Source organism: Oncorhynchus mykiss, chromosome 19 (assembly GCF_013265735.2).
Source record: "Oncorhynchus mykiss isolate Arlee chromosome 19, USDA_OmykA_1.1, whole genome shotgun sequence".
In the NCBI taxonomy this organism is placed as follows: Eukaryota; Metazoa; Chordata; class Actinopteri; order Salmoniformes; family Salmonidae; genus Oncorhynchus; species Oncorhynchus mykiss.
Genome location: NC_048583.1, coordinates 25,089,945 through 25,105,591, shown reverse-complemented (window position 1 = coordinate 25,105,591; position 15,647 = coordinate 25,089,945). Strand labels below are relative to the sequence as shown.

The 15,647-nt window shown below is 44.0% G+C and overlaps 1 protein-coding gene across 1 annotated transcript in view; it reads right to left on the bottom strand.

Moving 5' to 3' along the window:
* adck1 (aarF domain containing kinase 1) overlaps positions 1 to 15,647 on the bottom strand; it is a 171,861-nt gene that overhangs the window by 47,385 nt on the left and 108,829 nt on the right. The window contains exons 5-7 of the mRNA XM_021573702.2: positions 5,827 to 5,985; positions 5,390 to 5,548; positions 4,947 to 5,063 (exon numbers count right to left, since the gene is read on the bottom strand). Of these exons, the coding sequence (XP_021429377.2) occupies positions 4,947 to 5,063; positions 5,390 to 5,548; positions 5,827 to 5,985 (435 nt within the window). The remainder of the gene's footprint in view (positions 1 to 4,946; positions 5,064 to 5,389; positions 5,549 to 5,826; positions 5,986 to 15,647) is intronic.

Genomic DNA, 15,647 nt, shown 5'->3' with positions numbered 1-15,647 from the left:
ACAGATTTACCTTTTCATTTTTCCAACCAGAGATGATTTGGGAGACAAAAGTTTGGCGAATATATCCAAGACATATATTACGCTGTTAAGAATGCTGATGATGCAGAGTTTTGCATAATCTGTGTGTACTATGTGTATTTGTGCACACACTTCTGTTTATTGTAAAATGATCTATGCAGAGGAAAGTGAACAGATGAGCAGTTCTCTCTCCTCCTCTTGTGTAGGTTTTAATACCACTAACGGTTGGGGAAACAGTATTTTACAGAGTTAAGTGTCCTCCTCTCCATCTCACTCACTCAGCCAGGCTCTCAGAGTTGCTAGCATAATGTAGCGTAGCCTGGCTAGCCTCTGCCTGATGAACCCTCTCAACAGGGTGCTCTCTCTCATCGTCACAACGCTCTCGTTTTCCATCCCTCTTTTTCCTTCTATCGCCATCTCGCAATTGAATTGTCTAAACTTTCTCTCTCACAATGTTTCTCCCATCTAGTTCTCCTTTCTCATTATCTTGCTGTCCTCTTTTGCTACCTCTCATGGGTTCTCGCCCCAACCCTTTACCAATGGGTTCTAGATCCAACCCTTAAATCTGCACCCAGCCTCTTGCCCAGTCCCTACTCCAGACCCTACTGTTCTTCTTCATATCTTTGGAGAGTGTGGCTGACAGCAATAGTGTTTATGTCATAGTAATAATGAGTGTGTCATCAGGCATAGAGTCACCATACACACTCATCACTCACGGTCTACACACTACGAGAGAGAGAGAGAATTAAATGATACAGACCTCGAGACATTAATCATACTGATCTTTCACACTGACGGTATCCCTGGGCCTCCTACATACACTCTGGGGCACATTAGAACACAACATCACTGGTGTGTGTGTGTGTGGGATCAGTATGATTCATGCCTGGGAGTCTGTATCTTCTTTGTATGTGTGTGTTGATGATCAGTCGAATAATATTTGTGTAATCTATGCTCTCAATCATACTCTCTCCTTCCCTATCTGGCTTTTATTGATCAAACTATAAAGAGCTGGAGGAAGATACAGTCTGATAAGTGTGAGTCAATGAGCACCACTTCAGAGTTACGGGTATCTCTCCAGATGCATGCATATATGTGCGCGCACAAACGCGCGCACACACACACACACGTGTGCACGCGCACACACACACACGATTGCTGACAGCTGTGTGACTAACAGTATTCATAAGTGCATCAATAACAACAGTAACGTGTCTGAGTGTCTGCCAGATGGAGCACAGCATCACAGCAGGCTTGCAGGCAGGCAGAATCACTCCTCAGTCCTCACCCCTCAGGAGGGCGGGGTTTTCCTATCCATGTCGGGACCTAAAATCCCCACAAGGATAGTAAAACAAGGAACATTCTCCCTCATTTAGGGTTAGGGTAAGTGTTAGGTTAAATAAGATTTTGAATATTAATACATTTTTAGGTCCCCTTGATGAAAGAATAACAAAATGTGTGTCTGCATACGTGTGTGTGTGTATTCCTGCACGAGTGTGTAACGGCTCCACAGACAACACCTGGGGGCCAAAGCTGATAGAATATTACTAGTGTGACAGACTTACACACAGAGAAATTATAGCTTACCGCTATGTCCGCCCATTGACTTGCCCATACCTCTGACCTACTAGGATATGCATGCTAGATGCGCGGGTTGACTCATAACCCGGGCGGGTTCAGGGTCATGAAATATTGGGAAGTGATGTCACGGGCTGGTAGAATAAAGAGGAAGCAATACCTTAAAAAAAATCCATAAATGTATCATTGTTGTGCGTAAGCCTATCTTTTAGGGTCTAACTGTGCACGTGCCAAATAGCCTACCCCCCTATCGCAAATACTTTTTGGAATGGGCAAGAAAAATGTCATTGTCAATCCTCTGAGAGTAAAAAAAAAAAAAGGTACTAAGTTCAGTTGAATTCAATAAGAGAAAAGCTTTGAAACGGAGCTGAAGGGAGGGCCAGAAAAGTAGCCCCATGTTTGGGAAAGACTTGGTGAAGTAATAAAAAAAAAGGATGATAGCAGTGCCGGCTGTGTTACGCGTGATGATGGTGAGGCGCTATACAAATTAGACCGTCACAAGATGGGGACTTAGAAGAGGCCTATGCATATATGTGCATAGTTAGTCAAGGGATCTGCGGACTACTGTTCCTGATGGGTTAAATGGAAACGGAAATCTGGACACTGACAGAAGGTCTATAACCTCACACACAGCCTCAATATTAACTCCTGAAGAATTAAGCATTTCTTGCATCTTGAGAAAACGAGAATGCACAGGAAGATACCATCTTGTAAAGGTGCCACCTTCATCAGCATCCTAAAAGTTGGTAGTATTTCAAACCACATAAAATTGTGACTCGTTTCAGGAAACTAGGCTCATGTCGCACGTACCTACGTCACAGGAGAGCCGTTTGAACGTTAAATAATAATAATTTATTATGCTAGCCATGTATACAAACGGGTAAGGTACCCGAGACCTGAAAATAGCTGTGCAATACAGGTGTGCCAATCTTGTAGCGTCATACCCAAGAAGACTCGAGGCTGTAATCGCTGCCAAAGGTGCTTCATCCAAGTACTGAGTAAAGGGTCTGAATACTTATGTAAATGTGATATTTAAAAACCTGATTTGTCATTATGAGAAATTGTGTGTAGATTGATGAGGGAAATAAAGAGTGTAATCCATTTTAGAATAAGGCTGTAACATAACAAAATGTGGAAAAAGTGAAGGTGTCACCATCTCTGCTCCCTCTCTCTCTCTGTTCTTTTGCTATACTGTGTCTCTCCTCCTTGCAATTTCTTACCCTGTTTTCACTCGTCTCTCCCTCTCTCTTTTCTCCCCCTTTCCCCCTCCCCCATCCTCTCTGTTGCTGTAAAGCAAGGCATGAAATTACCTGTTATGAAGAGTAATGGCTTATTTTGAGGCTGTAGGTGCAGCACTGAAATATACATCTGAAATCCTGTGTGCATATGGGTGTGTGAGTGCAAGTGTTTGTGTTTGTGTGTGTCCATGTTTCGAGGGCACATTGAGGCATGATTGATTGGATACATAAAGAGTAAGCAAAACGTTTCATTTTAATAGAGATGTATGAAACTAATCAGCAGATCATCAGCCAAATAATCAGCATGTGTGAACTGGAATGGAGCTTTAACCCTGTCCACACACACCCGGAAACACACCCACACACACTGAAACACACGGAAACACACACCCGGAAACACACACCCGGAAACACACACCCGGAAACACACACCCGGAAACACACACCCACAGCGGAACATGATGTTGCAATGTAATATACTGGCAGGGCTCTATGCTGACTTTTTTGTAATTTTTACAAGGAGCACGTGTGCACCAAATAAATTTAGGTGCACAATGTTTTAGGTAGTAAAGCTTGAATCCTTAAATTTTTCTAGGCACACTGGTGCTCTCAAGTTAAAATTCCAGGTCGCACAGCAAAATATTTACGCGCATATGCGATTAAAATGGTTGCACTCTAGAGCCCTGACTGGCAGCCGTGGCTTGAGTGTGCAGAGGGCAGCAGTCATGTACACATCTCCTCTTTTCCTGTCTCTTTCTTTCTCTGTCTCATTCTTTCACAGACATTTAAAAAAGACAAAGAGTGGGGAGAGGAAGAGAATGACCTAAAGAGAGACGGAAAGAAAGAGAGAGCAAGAGAGATGGAAAGAAAGATAATTATTGTTTCCTATCAGGAAGACATCACACAGTAACAGAAAAACAATAAGAGCAGAGCGGCAATCTCCCAGCCAAATACCTCAGTGATAACGCACACTTTATTATCAATCAATAAACCATTAGTGTCTCTCTGCTGATTCTGTCAAAAGCCCACACAAGCCACATCCCTGACACACACACACACGCACACACACACACACACAGGTGCGTATAAGCATATGCATAACGATCAACACAAACAGACAGAGGGGTCAACACACACGTTAACAGATGACAAAAGTGCACGCACAAACCCTCCCAAGTGCATCCCCCCCCCCCCCCCCCACACACACACACACGTCTGACTCTACGGTATTTATCAAACCAGTCTTCTATGATTCCAACCACGCCTCCCCAGTATTAGCCAGCTCTCCACAGACTCCCATGGCTTTTGTGTTCCACCATTGTGCCTAGGTGTAATGATCGGTATCGCACCCCTGCCAATATGTGCTGCCCAGGCCTGAATGCAGCCGGCAGCCGAGTTAAACAGTACTCCGTCAGACACGGAGCCCCTGCCACGACAATAGGCGGCAAACGAGAATAAATGTAATCCATCTGCAGAGAACAGTCTTTTATATGAAAAAGAGATTTCTTTAATTCCCTCTTCATCTGGTGATGGGGGGGGGTAGAGGGTGGGAGGGAGGAAGAAAAGGATGGCGGTATAAGACGTCAGCCTAGGAAGCTTCATTTGTTCTCGCTCTCTGCACTGTTTCTTTCTCTGAAGTAGTTTGACAACGTTATGCATTGACGATAGTAAATAGTCAATTCTGGCCTTTTACTGTGGGCCTCACTCACGTTCCCAAAATGAGGACGAAAATGCAGGGAAATACACAGAAGTGAGGATTAGCTCACGATATGGCTCATGGCGGCAGGGTAGCCTAGTGGTTAGAGCGTTGGACTAGTAACCGAAAGGTTGCAAGTTCGAATCCCCGAGCTGACAAGGTACAAATCTGTCATTCTGCCCCTGAACAAGGCAGTCAACCCACTGTTCCTGACTTGCCTAGTAGAATAAAGGTTAAAAAAAATATATATAATAAAAAAATAATAATAATATTCGATATGCACCAAACAGAAGAAAACAGACAAACAGGGAGGGACTACATGGATTTGCCAAATAACAAACTCTCATTTTCGCTGTTCGTCCCCTAAAAAAATGCTGCTCCGGTGTGACTTAATGAATGCAGCCATGGTGTCGTACCTCATTGACGTTGATGCTGTGCCTCCTCATATAGTCTCTGTCGTTGACCTGGCCTCCCTCGGCAAAGTCCATGGTCAGGATCCGCCTGGTAGACAGGTCCCAGTGGATCTTAGGTACCTGAGAGAGGGAGAGGGATGGAGGAAGGGAGGATGTTTCACAATTGCATGACAACATGATCGCAACCGTTAGAAGAGTTGCTATTGTTTTCCTCCACACCTCCCCAAAACACACAAACACACAGTCATCATATCTCTCTGCGAACATTCACTATCACACTGATCGATAGTAGCTGCTCTTAATCAATCATGCTCTCTGGACAGTTACACCAAGCCACATTCAACCGAAGCTAAAAGAAGAATAGGGAAATAGACAGTAGACAAATAGACAACAAGGAAAAATATACTGTATACTCCAGCAGAGTAACAACGTGTGTGTGTGTGTACCTTGAGCCAGGGGAAGTATGCGAGCATGACCGCCACCTTCTCAGCGTTGCGTCCCTCGTTGAGAAAGTCCAGCTCTACAGGCATGTTCTTCTTAGCCTCCTCCACCAGCCACATGAAGGCAAAGTCTGGGAACAGCCAGTGGACGATGTTCAGCAGGACCTAGAGGGGGAACACGCATGTACGCACGGCACATATATATGCACAGAGACATGCACGCATGCATACACAAATACACACGAGAGACAGAGACAGAGACAGAAAGAGAGAGAGAGAAAGAGAGAGAGACAAAGAGACACAGAGACAAAGAGACAGAGACAGAGAGAAAACAGAAAGAGAGACAGGGAGACCCAGAGAAAGACATTATGGAGAGACCATTGATGAGGTAATATGTCAGAAGATACGTCAACGGTTATTGAACACAGACAAACAGGCTTTACCTCCATGACCACGATGTCCTTGGAGCTCTGTGTCTGGACCTTGGGGTGTTGGACCTTCACAGCCACCGTCCTACCATCATGCAACACTGCCTTGTGGACCTGGGCCAGCGACGCCGCGCCCTGGGGTTTCACGTCGAAGGAGATGAACAGATCAGAGAGCTGAGGGAGGGAGAGAGAGAGAGATAGCTAGAGAGGAGCAGCACCCCCGGGATGTGTGTTTTTGTGTGCATGCATCCATCTGTGTTTGTGTATGCGTGTCCGTGTGCACGTATGTATGTGTGTGTGTTGTGTATAGTTGAGCCCCTTATCAATCAGTGAGTCAGGGCTTTTCTGCATGACTGGCCTTTTCTAATGGAGCCGCAGGAACAACAGCCACCAGGCTGTGTTACAGGCTGTATCCCTCTCCCCCCACTTCTTATGGGCAAGAAATACAATGACATCTCTCTACAATTCTGTTCCATCCGCCTCTCTCACACAAGGCTGGCCTACTGGCTTCATGACTATCCCGCTCTTTTTTTCTCTCTCTCTCTCCACCTGTCAATTCAACTTAAGTCAAAGGGTTTTATTGGAATGGGAAACATATGTTTAAACAATAAATAGAAGTAAAACAATCTGAAATGAACAGTGAATCCCGCTCTCTCTAAAATGGTGGCCCACTGAAAGTCAAGGAGGAGCCAAGGTGAGCCTCTGCCAAACTCTCTGGCCCCTCTAGGTATGTATGGAACAGGACCGTAGACAGACAGACAGAGAGCAAACATGGGCACAGTTTCACCAAGCTGCACTGTCAATGACACCCAGCCCACATCACACCCAGTCTTCACTCATCGAGCCCTTCACATCAAAGACAGCACACTGGGCACTGCAGCAAAAAAACACAGCGCAATGACCCCAAACTACAGAAGCATACATACAGTACACATATTCATGCGAGCAGACACACACCACACACACACAAATACACAAACAGCACCAATACCTTGTGACATCCAGTGAGAGTTGGATGATATATTACAAGTCTAGAGGTGTGTTGGTGTTGGGCTGGCTATCTGGGATTCTGCCCTGTGTGCCAGTCATCACAGGTGTGTGTATGTGTGTGTCAGTCAGGATGGCGACAGGAGTGGACACAGCCAGCCAAACAGGCGGTGAGCGGGCATAAAACAGGCAGCGGAGCGGGCAGAGACAGACACGGGCGAGAGGCCAGGGTCTGTTTCTGCCCTGCGGTGCCAGGTGAGCTGTACCACCTGTGCCAGATGACAGGTGGCAATGCCAGGGAAAAAAAGTGGGCACTCCTGGCACGCCTGAGTCCGACGAGTCACCTTCTCCCATACAGATGGGGGAAACCCATCCATATACACGACCGTTCAAATGTCTGGAGTCACTTAGAAATCTGCTCGTTTTTGAAAGAAAAGCACATTTTGTGACCATTAACATAACCTAAAAGTGATCTGAAACAGAAACCTCACAAGTCCTCAACTGGCAGCTTCATTAAATACAGTGAGGGAAAAAAATATTTGATCCCCTGCTGATTTTGTACGTTTGCCCACTGACAAAGAAATTATCAGTCTATAATTTTAATAGTAGGTTTATTTGAACAGTGAGAGACAGAATACCAACAACAAAAATTTCTGGCTCCCACATGTCTTTCATACAGGTAACGAGCTGAGATTAGGAACACACTCAGAAAGGGAGTGCTCCTAATCTCATCTTGTTACCTGTATAAAAGACACCTGTCCACAGAAGCAATCAATCAGATTCCAAACTCTCCACCATGGCCAAGACCAAAGAGCTCTCCAAGGATGTCAGGGACAAGATTGTAGACTTACACAAGGCTGGAATGGGCTACAAGACCATCACCAAGCAGCTTGGTGAGAAGGTGACAAAAGTTGGTGCGATTATTCGCAAATGGAAGAAACACAAAATAACTGTCAATCTCCCTCGGCCTGGGGCTCCATGCAAGATGGAGTTGCAATGATCATGAGAAGGGTGAGGAATCAGCCCAGAACTACACGGGAGGATCTCGTCAATGATCTCAAGGCAGCTGGGACCATAGTCACCAGGAAAACCATTGGTAACACACTTCGCCGTGAAGGACTGAAATCCTGCAGCGCCCGGAAGGTTCCCCTGCTCAAGAAAGCACATATACATGCCCGTCTGAAGTTTGCCAATGAACATCTGAATGATTCAGAGCACAACTGGATGAAAGTGTTGTGGTCAGATGAGACCAAACTGGAGCTATTTGGCATCAACTTAACTCGCCGTGTTTGGAAGAGAAGAAATACTGCCTATGACACCAAGAACACCATCCCCAACGTCAAACATGGAGGTGGAAACATTATGCTTTGGGGGTCTTTTCTGCTAAGGGGACAGGACAACTTCACCGCATTAAAGGGACGATGGACGGGGCCATGTACCGTCAAATCTTGGGTGAGAACCTCCTTCCCTCAGCCAGGGCATCGAAAATGGTCTCAACGTCAACAGTGAAGAGGTGACTGGGATGTTGGCCTTCTAGGCAGATTTGAAAGAAAAAGCCATATCTCAGACTGGCAAGTAAAAAGAAAAGATTTAGGTGGGCAAAATAACCCAGACACTCAACAGATTTGAAAAAATAAAGTGTTATAGACAAACAAATCTAAGTTTGAGGTGTTTGGATCACAAAGAAGAATATTCGTGAGACGCAGAAAAAATGAAAAGATGCTGGAGAAGTGCTTGACGCCATCTGTTAAGCATGGTGGAGGCAATGTGATGGTCTGGGGGTGCTTTGGTGCTGGTAAAGTGGGAGATTTGTACAGGGTAAAAGGGATCTTGAAGTAGGAAGATTATCACTCCATTTTGCAACGCCGTGCCATACCCGGTGGACGGCGCTTAATTGGAACCAATTTCCTCCTACAACAGGACAATGACCCAAAGCACAGCTCCAAACTATTTAGGGAAGAAGCAGTCAACTGGTATTCTGTCTATAATGGAGTGGCCAGCATGCTAACAGGATCTCAACCCTATTGAGCTATTGTGGGAGCAGCTTGACCGTAAGAAGTGCCCATCAAGCCAATCAAACTTGTGGGAGGTGCTTCAGGAAGCATGGGGTGAAATCTCTTCAGATTACCTCAACAAATTGACAACAGAATGCCGAAGGTCTGCAAGGCTATAACTGCACAAAGTAGATGTCCTGACCGACTTGCCAAAACTATAGTTTGTTAACAAGAAATTTGGAGTGGTTGAGTTTAAATGACTTCAAATGTACCTTCTGACCTGCTTAACTGCAGTTGGGGAAAACCCATGACTAAACACAACCAATAGAAGGTGCGCGCGCACACACACACTCCACAGGAATTTGGCACACACGTGGAAACACATGGCTAGAACAAAGGACGAGAGCACACAGTACTGCTCCAGTACATGGATAAGAGCTAGGCTATATACCACAACTATTTATCAGGCATCTGGTAGCCTAACACTCCTCCCCTCGGGTAGCCGAGCCCATATTTATATTATAAATCTATCTTCCAATAACAGTACTGATCTTTCCTCAAGTCTAGTAATGGGTATTCCTTCCTTCATTAATATCACTGATCACCAAACTGGGGGTTACCTGCTCTCCTCCTTATTTCCCTCTCTTCCCCTCTCCCTTCCTCCTCCCTCCCTCCCTCCCTTCCCTCAGCTGCAGTAGCAGTTGGATCAGTAATTAGCGAAGGGGTTGCGAAGGTTAAGCAGCGACAGTCCTCTGGGACCGGACTCATTACAGTATGCATACAGCCTGCCTGCCTGCGTGTCACATTAAATACACTCCCCACTGAGGCACTCTATTGTGCTGTAATAGCCTGTGTGATAGCCTGTTAACATAACAAGGTGTCACAGGCAATATGCTCCCCCACCGCAACACAGCTATAGGCCTAATGATGGTGGGTGGAATAGTGTGGTAATGTAACAAGGTGTCACAGGCAATATGCTTCCTCACACAAAACGATTTATGGTTGGCTATGTATGGTGGTGTATTCACATGTAATATGCTCCCCCCAGGAACAACACTGTATTGTAATAGTTTATAGTATCATACTAGTAAAGGATACTTATTCAGTAAGGTGGCATATGCAATATGGTCACGACATATACAGGTGTACCATCTTAAATCACTCTGTTGTCGCAAAGAATTTCCCTGCAACTGCAAACTTGTCGTGTGTTCAAGGTTTTAAAAAGGCTTCTAAAGTTCGGAAGTGCCACTTTATGATTTCAGACTTGACCAAACGAAAACGGCATCAACCTCTTACAAAAAATGTAAATGTATTATAATCCACGTAATAATTAACATGTCCTGTTGCAGCAGGATGATTCTCCTGCTTTGAGAAACTGGTCAAATTAGGAGAAAACATCTGTATGCTGCGTGCATCACAATGACTGGGACAGTTGACACACAGGAATATGTCACGTGTCGCATTCAAATGATAAGAACCCTACAAAAATATGTAATCTATCTATAAAGACCACAGCAATGTCAACACAACTTCTCTTCACTGTTTTCCTCTCCTCTCTCTCTCCATTCTTTTCTCCTTTTTTCCGCAGTGTCCCCCACGCCTGTCTGCATAGCTGACCCGGCCTGTCCTTTTATGAAATTATCGGATAATCTGCGTGTTTTTCGCGGCTGCCCTGCGGCGGGCGGCAGACAGCAGAGCAGTTTATCTAAAACCTCAGATGACTGGGAAGGCAGATCTGCGGGGCGGCTGCGATTGGCCAGATAACGCCCGCCTGACCCCTGACCCTAACCCTCCGACCGATGGCCAATGGGAAGGCCGCCGGCGGCCATGACTGTTAGCGACGCGATATTATCTCAATCAGACCGAGAAATTAAACAATAGAGAGAAGGGAGGAGAAGGCAGATGGGAGGGAGGGTAAGAGAGAGGTAGAGAGCAGGCCTAGAGATGCATCTCTAGAGAAAGAGGCTTTGGGTCAAGACCCAAAACACATACCCGAAGACCAATACAATCATTCAGCAACACAAAACACAGTAGGCCAGTCACCCACACATGCCAACCACACAAGCATCATGTCTTTAAAAGCACTTCACTGACTTCACACTCTGCAGTAAATGAAATGTCCATTATCTGTAGAAGCTGCTGTCCTGCTGGGTTATAAATATGGATGCCTGAAGGTGAAGAGCTGTATCTGTTTAAGGTGTCTATACGTCTGAGTGTTCCCTCTTACACCACAGGCTCTCCCCTCTCCTTCTCTTCCTTCAACAGCTTCCTCGCTTGCTCTTCTCTTTCTCTCTCTGTATCTCTCTTTGTATCCCTCTCCCCTCTATAAGCGGCTGAATTACCCTCTGTAGGCGGATTGAACATTAACATTTTTATAGTAAAGTGTAGTTTCAATTATTATTTAAAAAAAATTCTCCCCCCCTATTGGCAAAACTGTATTTTTCCCCTTTCAGGGCCACATTACTGTGGACCTCTTTTTGAAATTGGTGATGTTATCTTAATCATTGAAATAGAAAAATTCTAGTGTTCTACATGAAGCAGGCTGCTGTTGCTCTCTTCCACTGGAAATTGTTTTTGGTTTTCCGAGGCTATGCATTTAAATGGACACATGGCCAAATCTAATAATTCCAAATTGGGGGGGAAAAATAAAATAAATAAATAAATAAAATCACTTTATTCATTCTCAAGGCTAGAGCAAGGAAAAAAAATATGGAATTAGATTTTTTTAAATAAATAATAGTGTGCACTGGTGTTGCTTATTAAGAAGTCGGCCTAGCTGATAATGTGTGTCTGTTTAATTAAATTGCAGTTAGTACGGTAAACATTGTTACTCTAGTTTCGACCAATCCAATTATTCTAATAACTAGCTGTGAATGACATCATCATTCAGAGACTGAAAGACATCTCTGAGAGGAGAGAGGCTATACCGACACGACTGGTGCCCAAATTGATGACGTAATTCGCGCAGCTGAGGGTCGTGTGGAGACGAATGGATGAGTCCTTCCCAGCTAGTTAGCTGGCAACAGCATGGCACTAGTTAAAAGGTATATAAAAAAGCCATGTTTATTTCAATGGGAGAGGAAGAAATAACTTGAAGTGTTGGTCACCATCTGGATATCACCGTGACATGCCAATTAGTTAGGGATCGGCATCTTTTTATATACCTTTTAACTAGCGCCATGCTGTTGCCAGCTAACTAGCTGGGAAGGACTCATCCATCACAGGTTTAAGGGAAACAACAAAATGTCGGTACATAGGTGTCTTATATCGGATGAAAGCTTAAATTCTTGATCGTATAACTGCACTGTCCAATTAACAGTAGCTATAACTGCAAAAAAAATCCATGCTATTGTTTGAGAGCTCCTAACAACAAAACACTTTTCTCACAGTGATAGGTTTGATAAATTCACCTCTGAAGGTGAAATGTGTTCTTACATTCTGAAATCTTGCTCTGATTTATCGTTCCAGAGATAACATGAAGTGTCGTTTTGTTAGATAAAATCCTTTTTCATATCCTAAAAAAGGTCCATATAGCATGCACGATGGATTTTGTATTTCCACTTGCTCAATTTGCAAAGAAAGGAATCTGAAAATCTCACCCTAAACGTTGTTTCAACCAGTCAAATCGCGTTCGTATGTATTCCTCAGAGATCTCAGAACGTAACCAGACTTCACTATATCATTAGGGGTGTAGTATATCCTATAGAACACCATATTTGGTCAGAGAGCGACGCATTCATGGCACGCCGATGACACGGCGTTCTTCACTTGAACGGCTAACTTTGTCAAATAAGCATCAAATCGGGGTCAAACAAAGCTAGCTAGATAGCCAATGAGCTGGGCTTTATGGGAGTATCCGGAAACCATGTATCTGTCGTAAAATGTAGCTACTAACCTTGTACGACAGCATGCCTTTTCATTTTGGACAAAAATTATAAGAATATTCAGTTATGAAAACTGGTTGTTTTGCAAATGTTGAACTTAAAATATGGCTACTAATACTGGAGAAGCTAAATCAAAGTCCAAGTATACAGATTACGATTTTTTTGCAGACAAATGTAATATGAATGCAAATGTCTCCTTCACGATTTGCCCAAATGTACCTGAGTGACTTCAAGCTAAATGTCATATTTCAAGTTATCCGTCAAACTTTGCACACACACTGCTGCCATCTTGTGGACACCATCGGAATTACAACCAGAGTGATGGCTGGAACAGGACCTTTCTGCTGCATTTCAAAGATGGTGTTAGAGAAAAAAAAGTAGTTTTTCTTTGTATTTACTTCTACCAGAAGTTCTCCTACATTCAATTCACATTTCCACAAACTTCAAAGTGTTTCCTTTCAAATGGTACCAAGAATATGCATATCCTTGCTTCAGGTCCTGAGCTACAGTCAAGTTAGATTTGGGTATATCATTTAGGTGAAAATTGAAAAAAGGGGGTTGTCCCTATAAACGTTACGACAAGCCAGTGCAACGGTGTTGTATTGAGATGCTTGCCGACATGAGTTGCTTCCCACCGGGCAACAGTTGCCCAAGTCGCCGGTGGTAGTTAACGAGTCCAATTTGTTCCATCCCACTTCATTTGATTTGGAGTAGGATAGGAGCCTACATGAGAAATAGCTTGTAATAGTGGTAATAACCATCTGGATGTCACTGTGATACAGCAGAAGGTTAAACTACACAATTGGGAGAGTTTGCACTGCAAGCTGGCAACATGGGGCACAGTGATCCTCGCTCTCTCTTGCCAAGCACTGCTGTCCAGCAGTAAGGAGAAGTAGCTAGATAGTGTATCCAATATCAGGCCATGGTGACCGCTAAAGTACAAATATTGTAAAAATGTACAATTACTCAAACGGAATGATTCTGAACACTCTTCCAAGTCCCAACTTCGGAACACAAGAATAAACTAGCTAGATGGGAATGGCTCATCAGGACGACTGATTGGCTGAACCAAATCCGTTCGTCTCCGCTCGACTCTCAGCTGCGCGACACGTGCGGCCTATAGGGAGTTAACCCAATAACGTCACCTTGAAAAGCAGAACCATTTTACTGACTGGGTTGGAAAATGAAAGTGTTTGAAAACGAGGTCAGGTCAACCTCAAATTGCACATCTCTCTGTCACCGTAACCTTCCCTTTCGGTTTTTCAATTTTTTTTCCCTCCCTCCTTCCTCTCTGCAGGTGGCCAGTGTAACCACAGGCCTGGGAGAAAGAATGACAGACTGTTCTGCAGCTCCAGCCTTTTTATCCGGGACCTTTCGGCTCAGAGGATAAAACAGGGACAAAAGCACTTAGCTGCCGGCCTCGCTATCTCCTGTACTGACATTATACAGTACAGGGGTCTCTCTCTCTCTTCCATCCACATCCTTCTCTTTCTCTCTCCCCTTCCACCACTATCTTCATTTCCTCTCTTCTCCCTCGCTCTCATGCTGCGCCTTATCTGAAGGAAATCTTTGGACCATGGACCCTGCAGAGCACAAATCCCAGAGGGGGGTCGCGTTGACCCCTAGGCACCTGCTGAGATCAAGCCTCAGGGTTACAGCCTACCATGACACCACACACACACACACACACACACACACACGTGTACATACACAATGCAGAAACACATTTATGAATTCATAAGCACAGGTACACACACTGAAGGATACACAGTGCCTTCAGAGAGTATTCACACAGATTTTGTTGTTGTGTTACAAAGTGGGATTAGAATGGATTAAAAAAATGTTTTCATTTTTTTTAATCGACGATCTACACAACATACTCATGTCAAATTTTTGATTAGAGTATTCAAATCCCTGAGTCAATACAATCACCTTTGGCAGCGATTACAGCTGTGAGTCTTGGTAAGTATCTAAGAGCTTTGCACACCTGGATTGGAAAATATTTGCCCATTATTATTTTTTTAATTCAAGCTCTCAAGTTGGTTGTTGATCATTGCTAGACAGCCAATTTCAAATATTGCCGTAGATGTAAGTCAAAACTCAGCCAGTCATTCAATTTCATCTTGGTAAGTAACTCGAGTATATATCTTTTTTTAGGTTATTGTCCTGCTGAAAGGTGGATTTTTCTTCCAGTCTCTGTTGGAAGGCAAATTGAACCAGGTTTTCCTCGTTGCCTGTGCTTAGCTGTATTCCTTTTCTTTCTATCCTGAAAAACTTGCAAAAGACAAGCATACCCAGAACATGATTCAGCCACCAGTATGCTTGAAAATATTAAGAGTAGCACTGAGAGATGTAATGTGTTGGATTTGCCTCAAACATAATGCTTTGTATTCAGGATTATTCTTTGACACATTTTTTGCAATATTATACTGAATCAAAATATAAATTCAAAATCTTCAAAGATTTTACTGAGTTACCGTTCATAAGTGAATCAGTGACTTTAAATAAAATGAATTAGGCCCTGATCTATGGATTTCACATGACTGGGCACTGGTGCAGCCAACGCCTGGAAGGCCCACCCATGAGTTGCTGAGGGTGGGCACCCACTTGGCAGCCAGGCCCAGCCAATCAGAATGAGTTTTTCCACAAAAAAGGGCTTTATTACCGACAGAAATACCTCCTCAGCAACTCCTTCAGACGATCCCACAGGTGAAGGTCAAAAACACATACGAATATATTAGCACCACGTTATGACCAATTTTTTTTAATTTCACCTTTATTTAACCAGGTAGGCTAGTTGAGAACAAGTTCTCATTTGCAACTGCGACTTGGCCAAGATAAAGCATAGCAGTGTGAACAGACAACAGAGTTACACATGGAGTAAACAATTAACAAGTCAATAACACAGTAGAAAAAAAGAGAGTCTATATTCATTGTGTGCAAAAGGCATGAGGAGGTAGGCGAATAATTA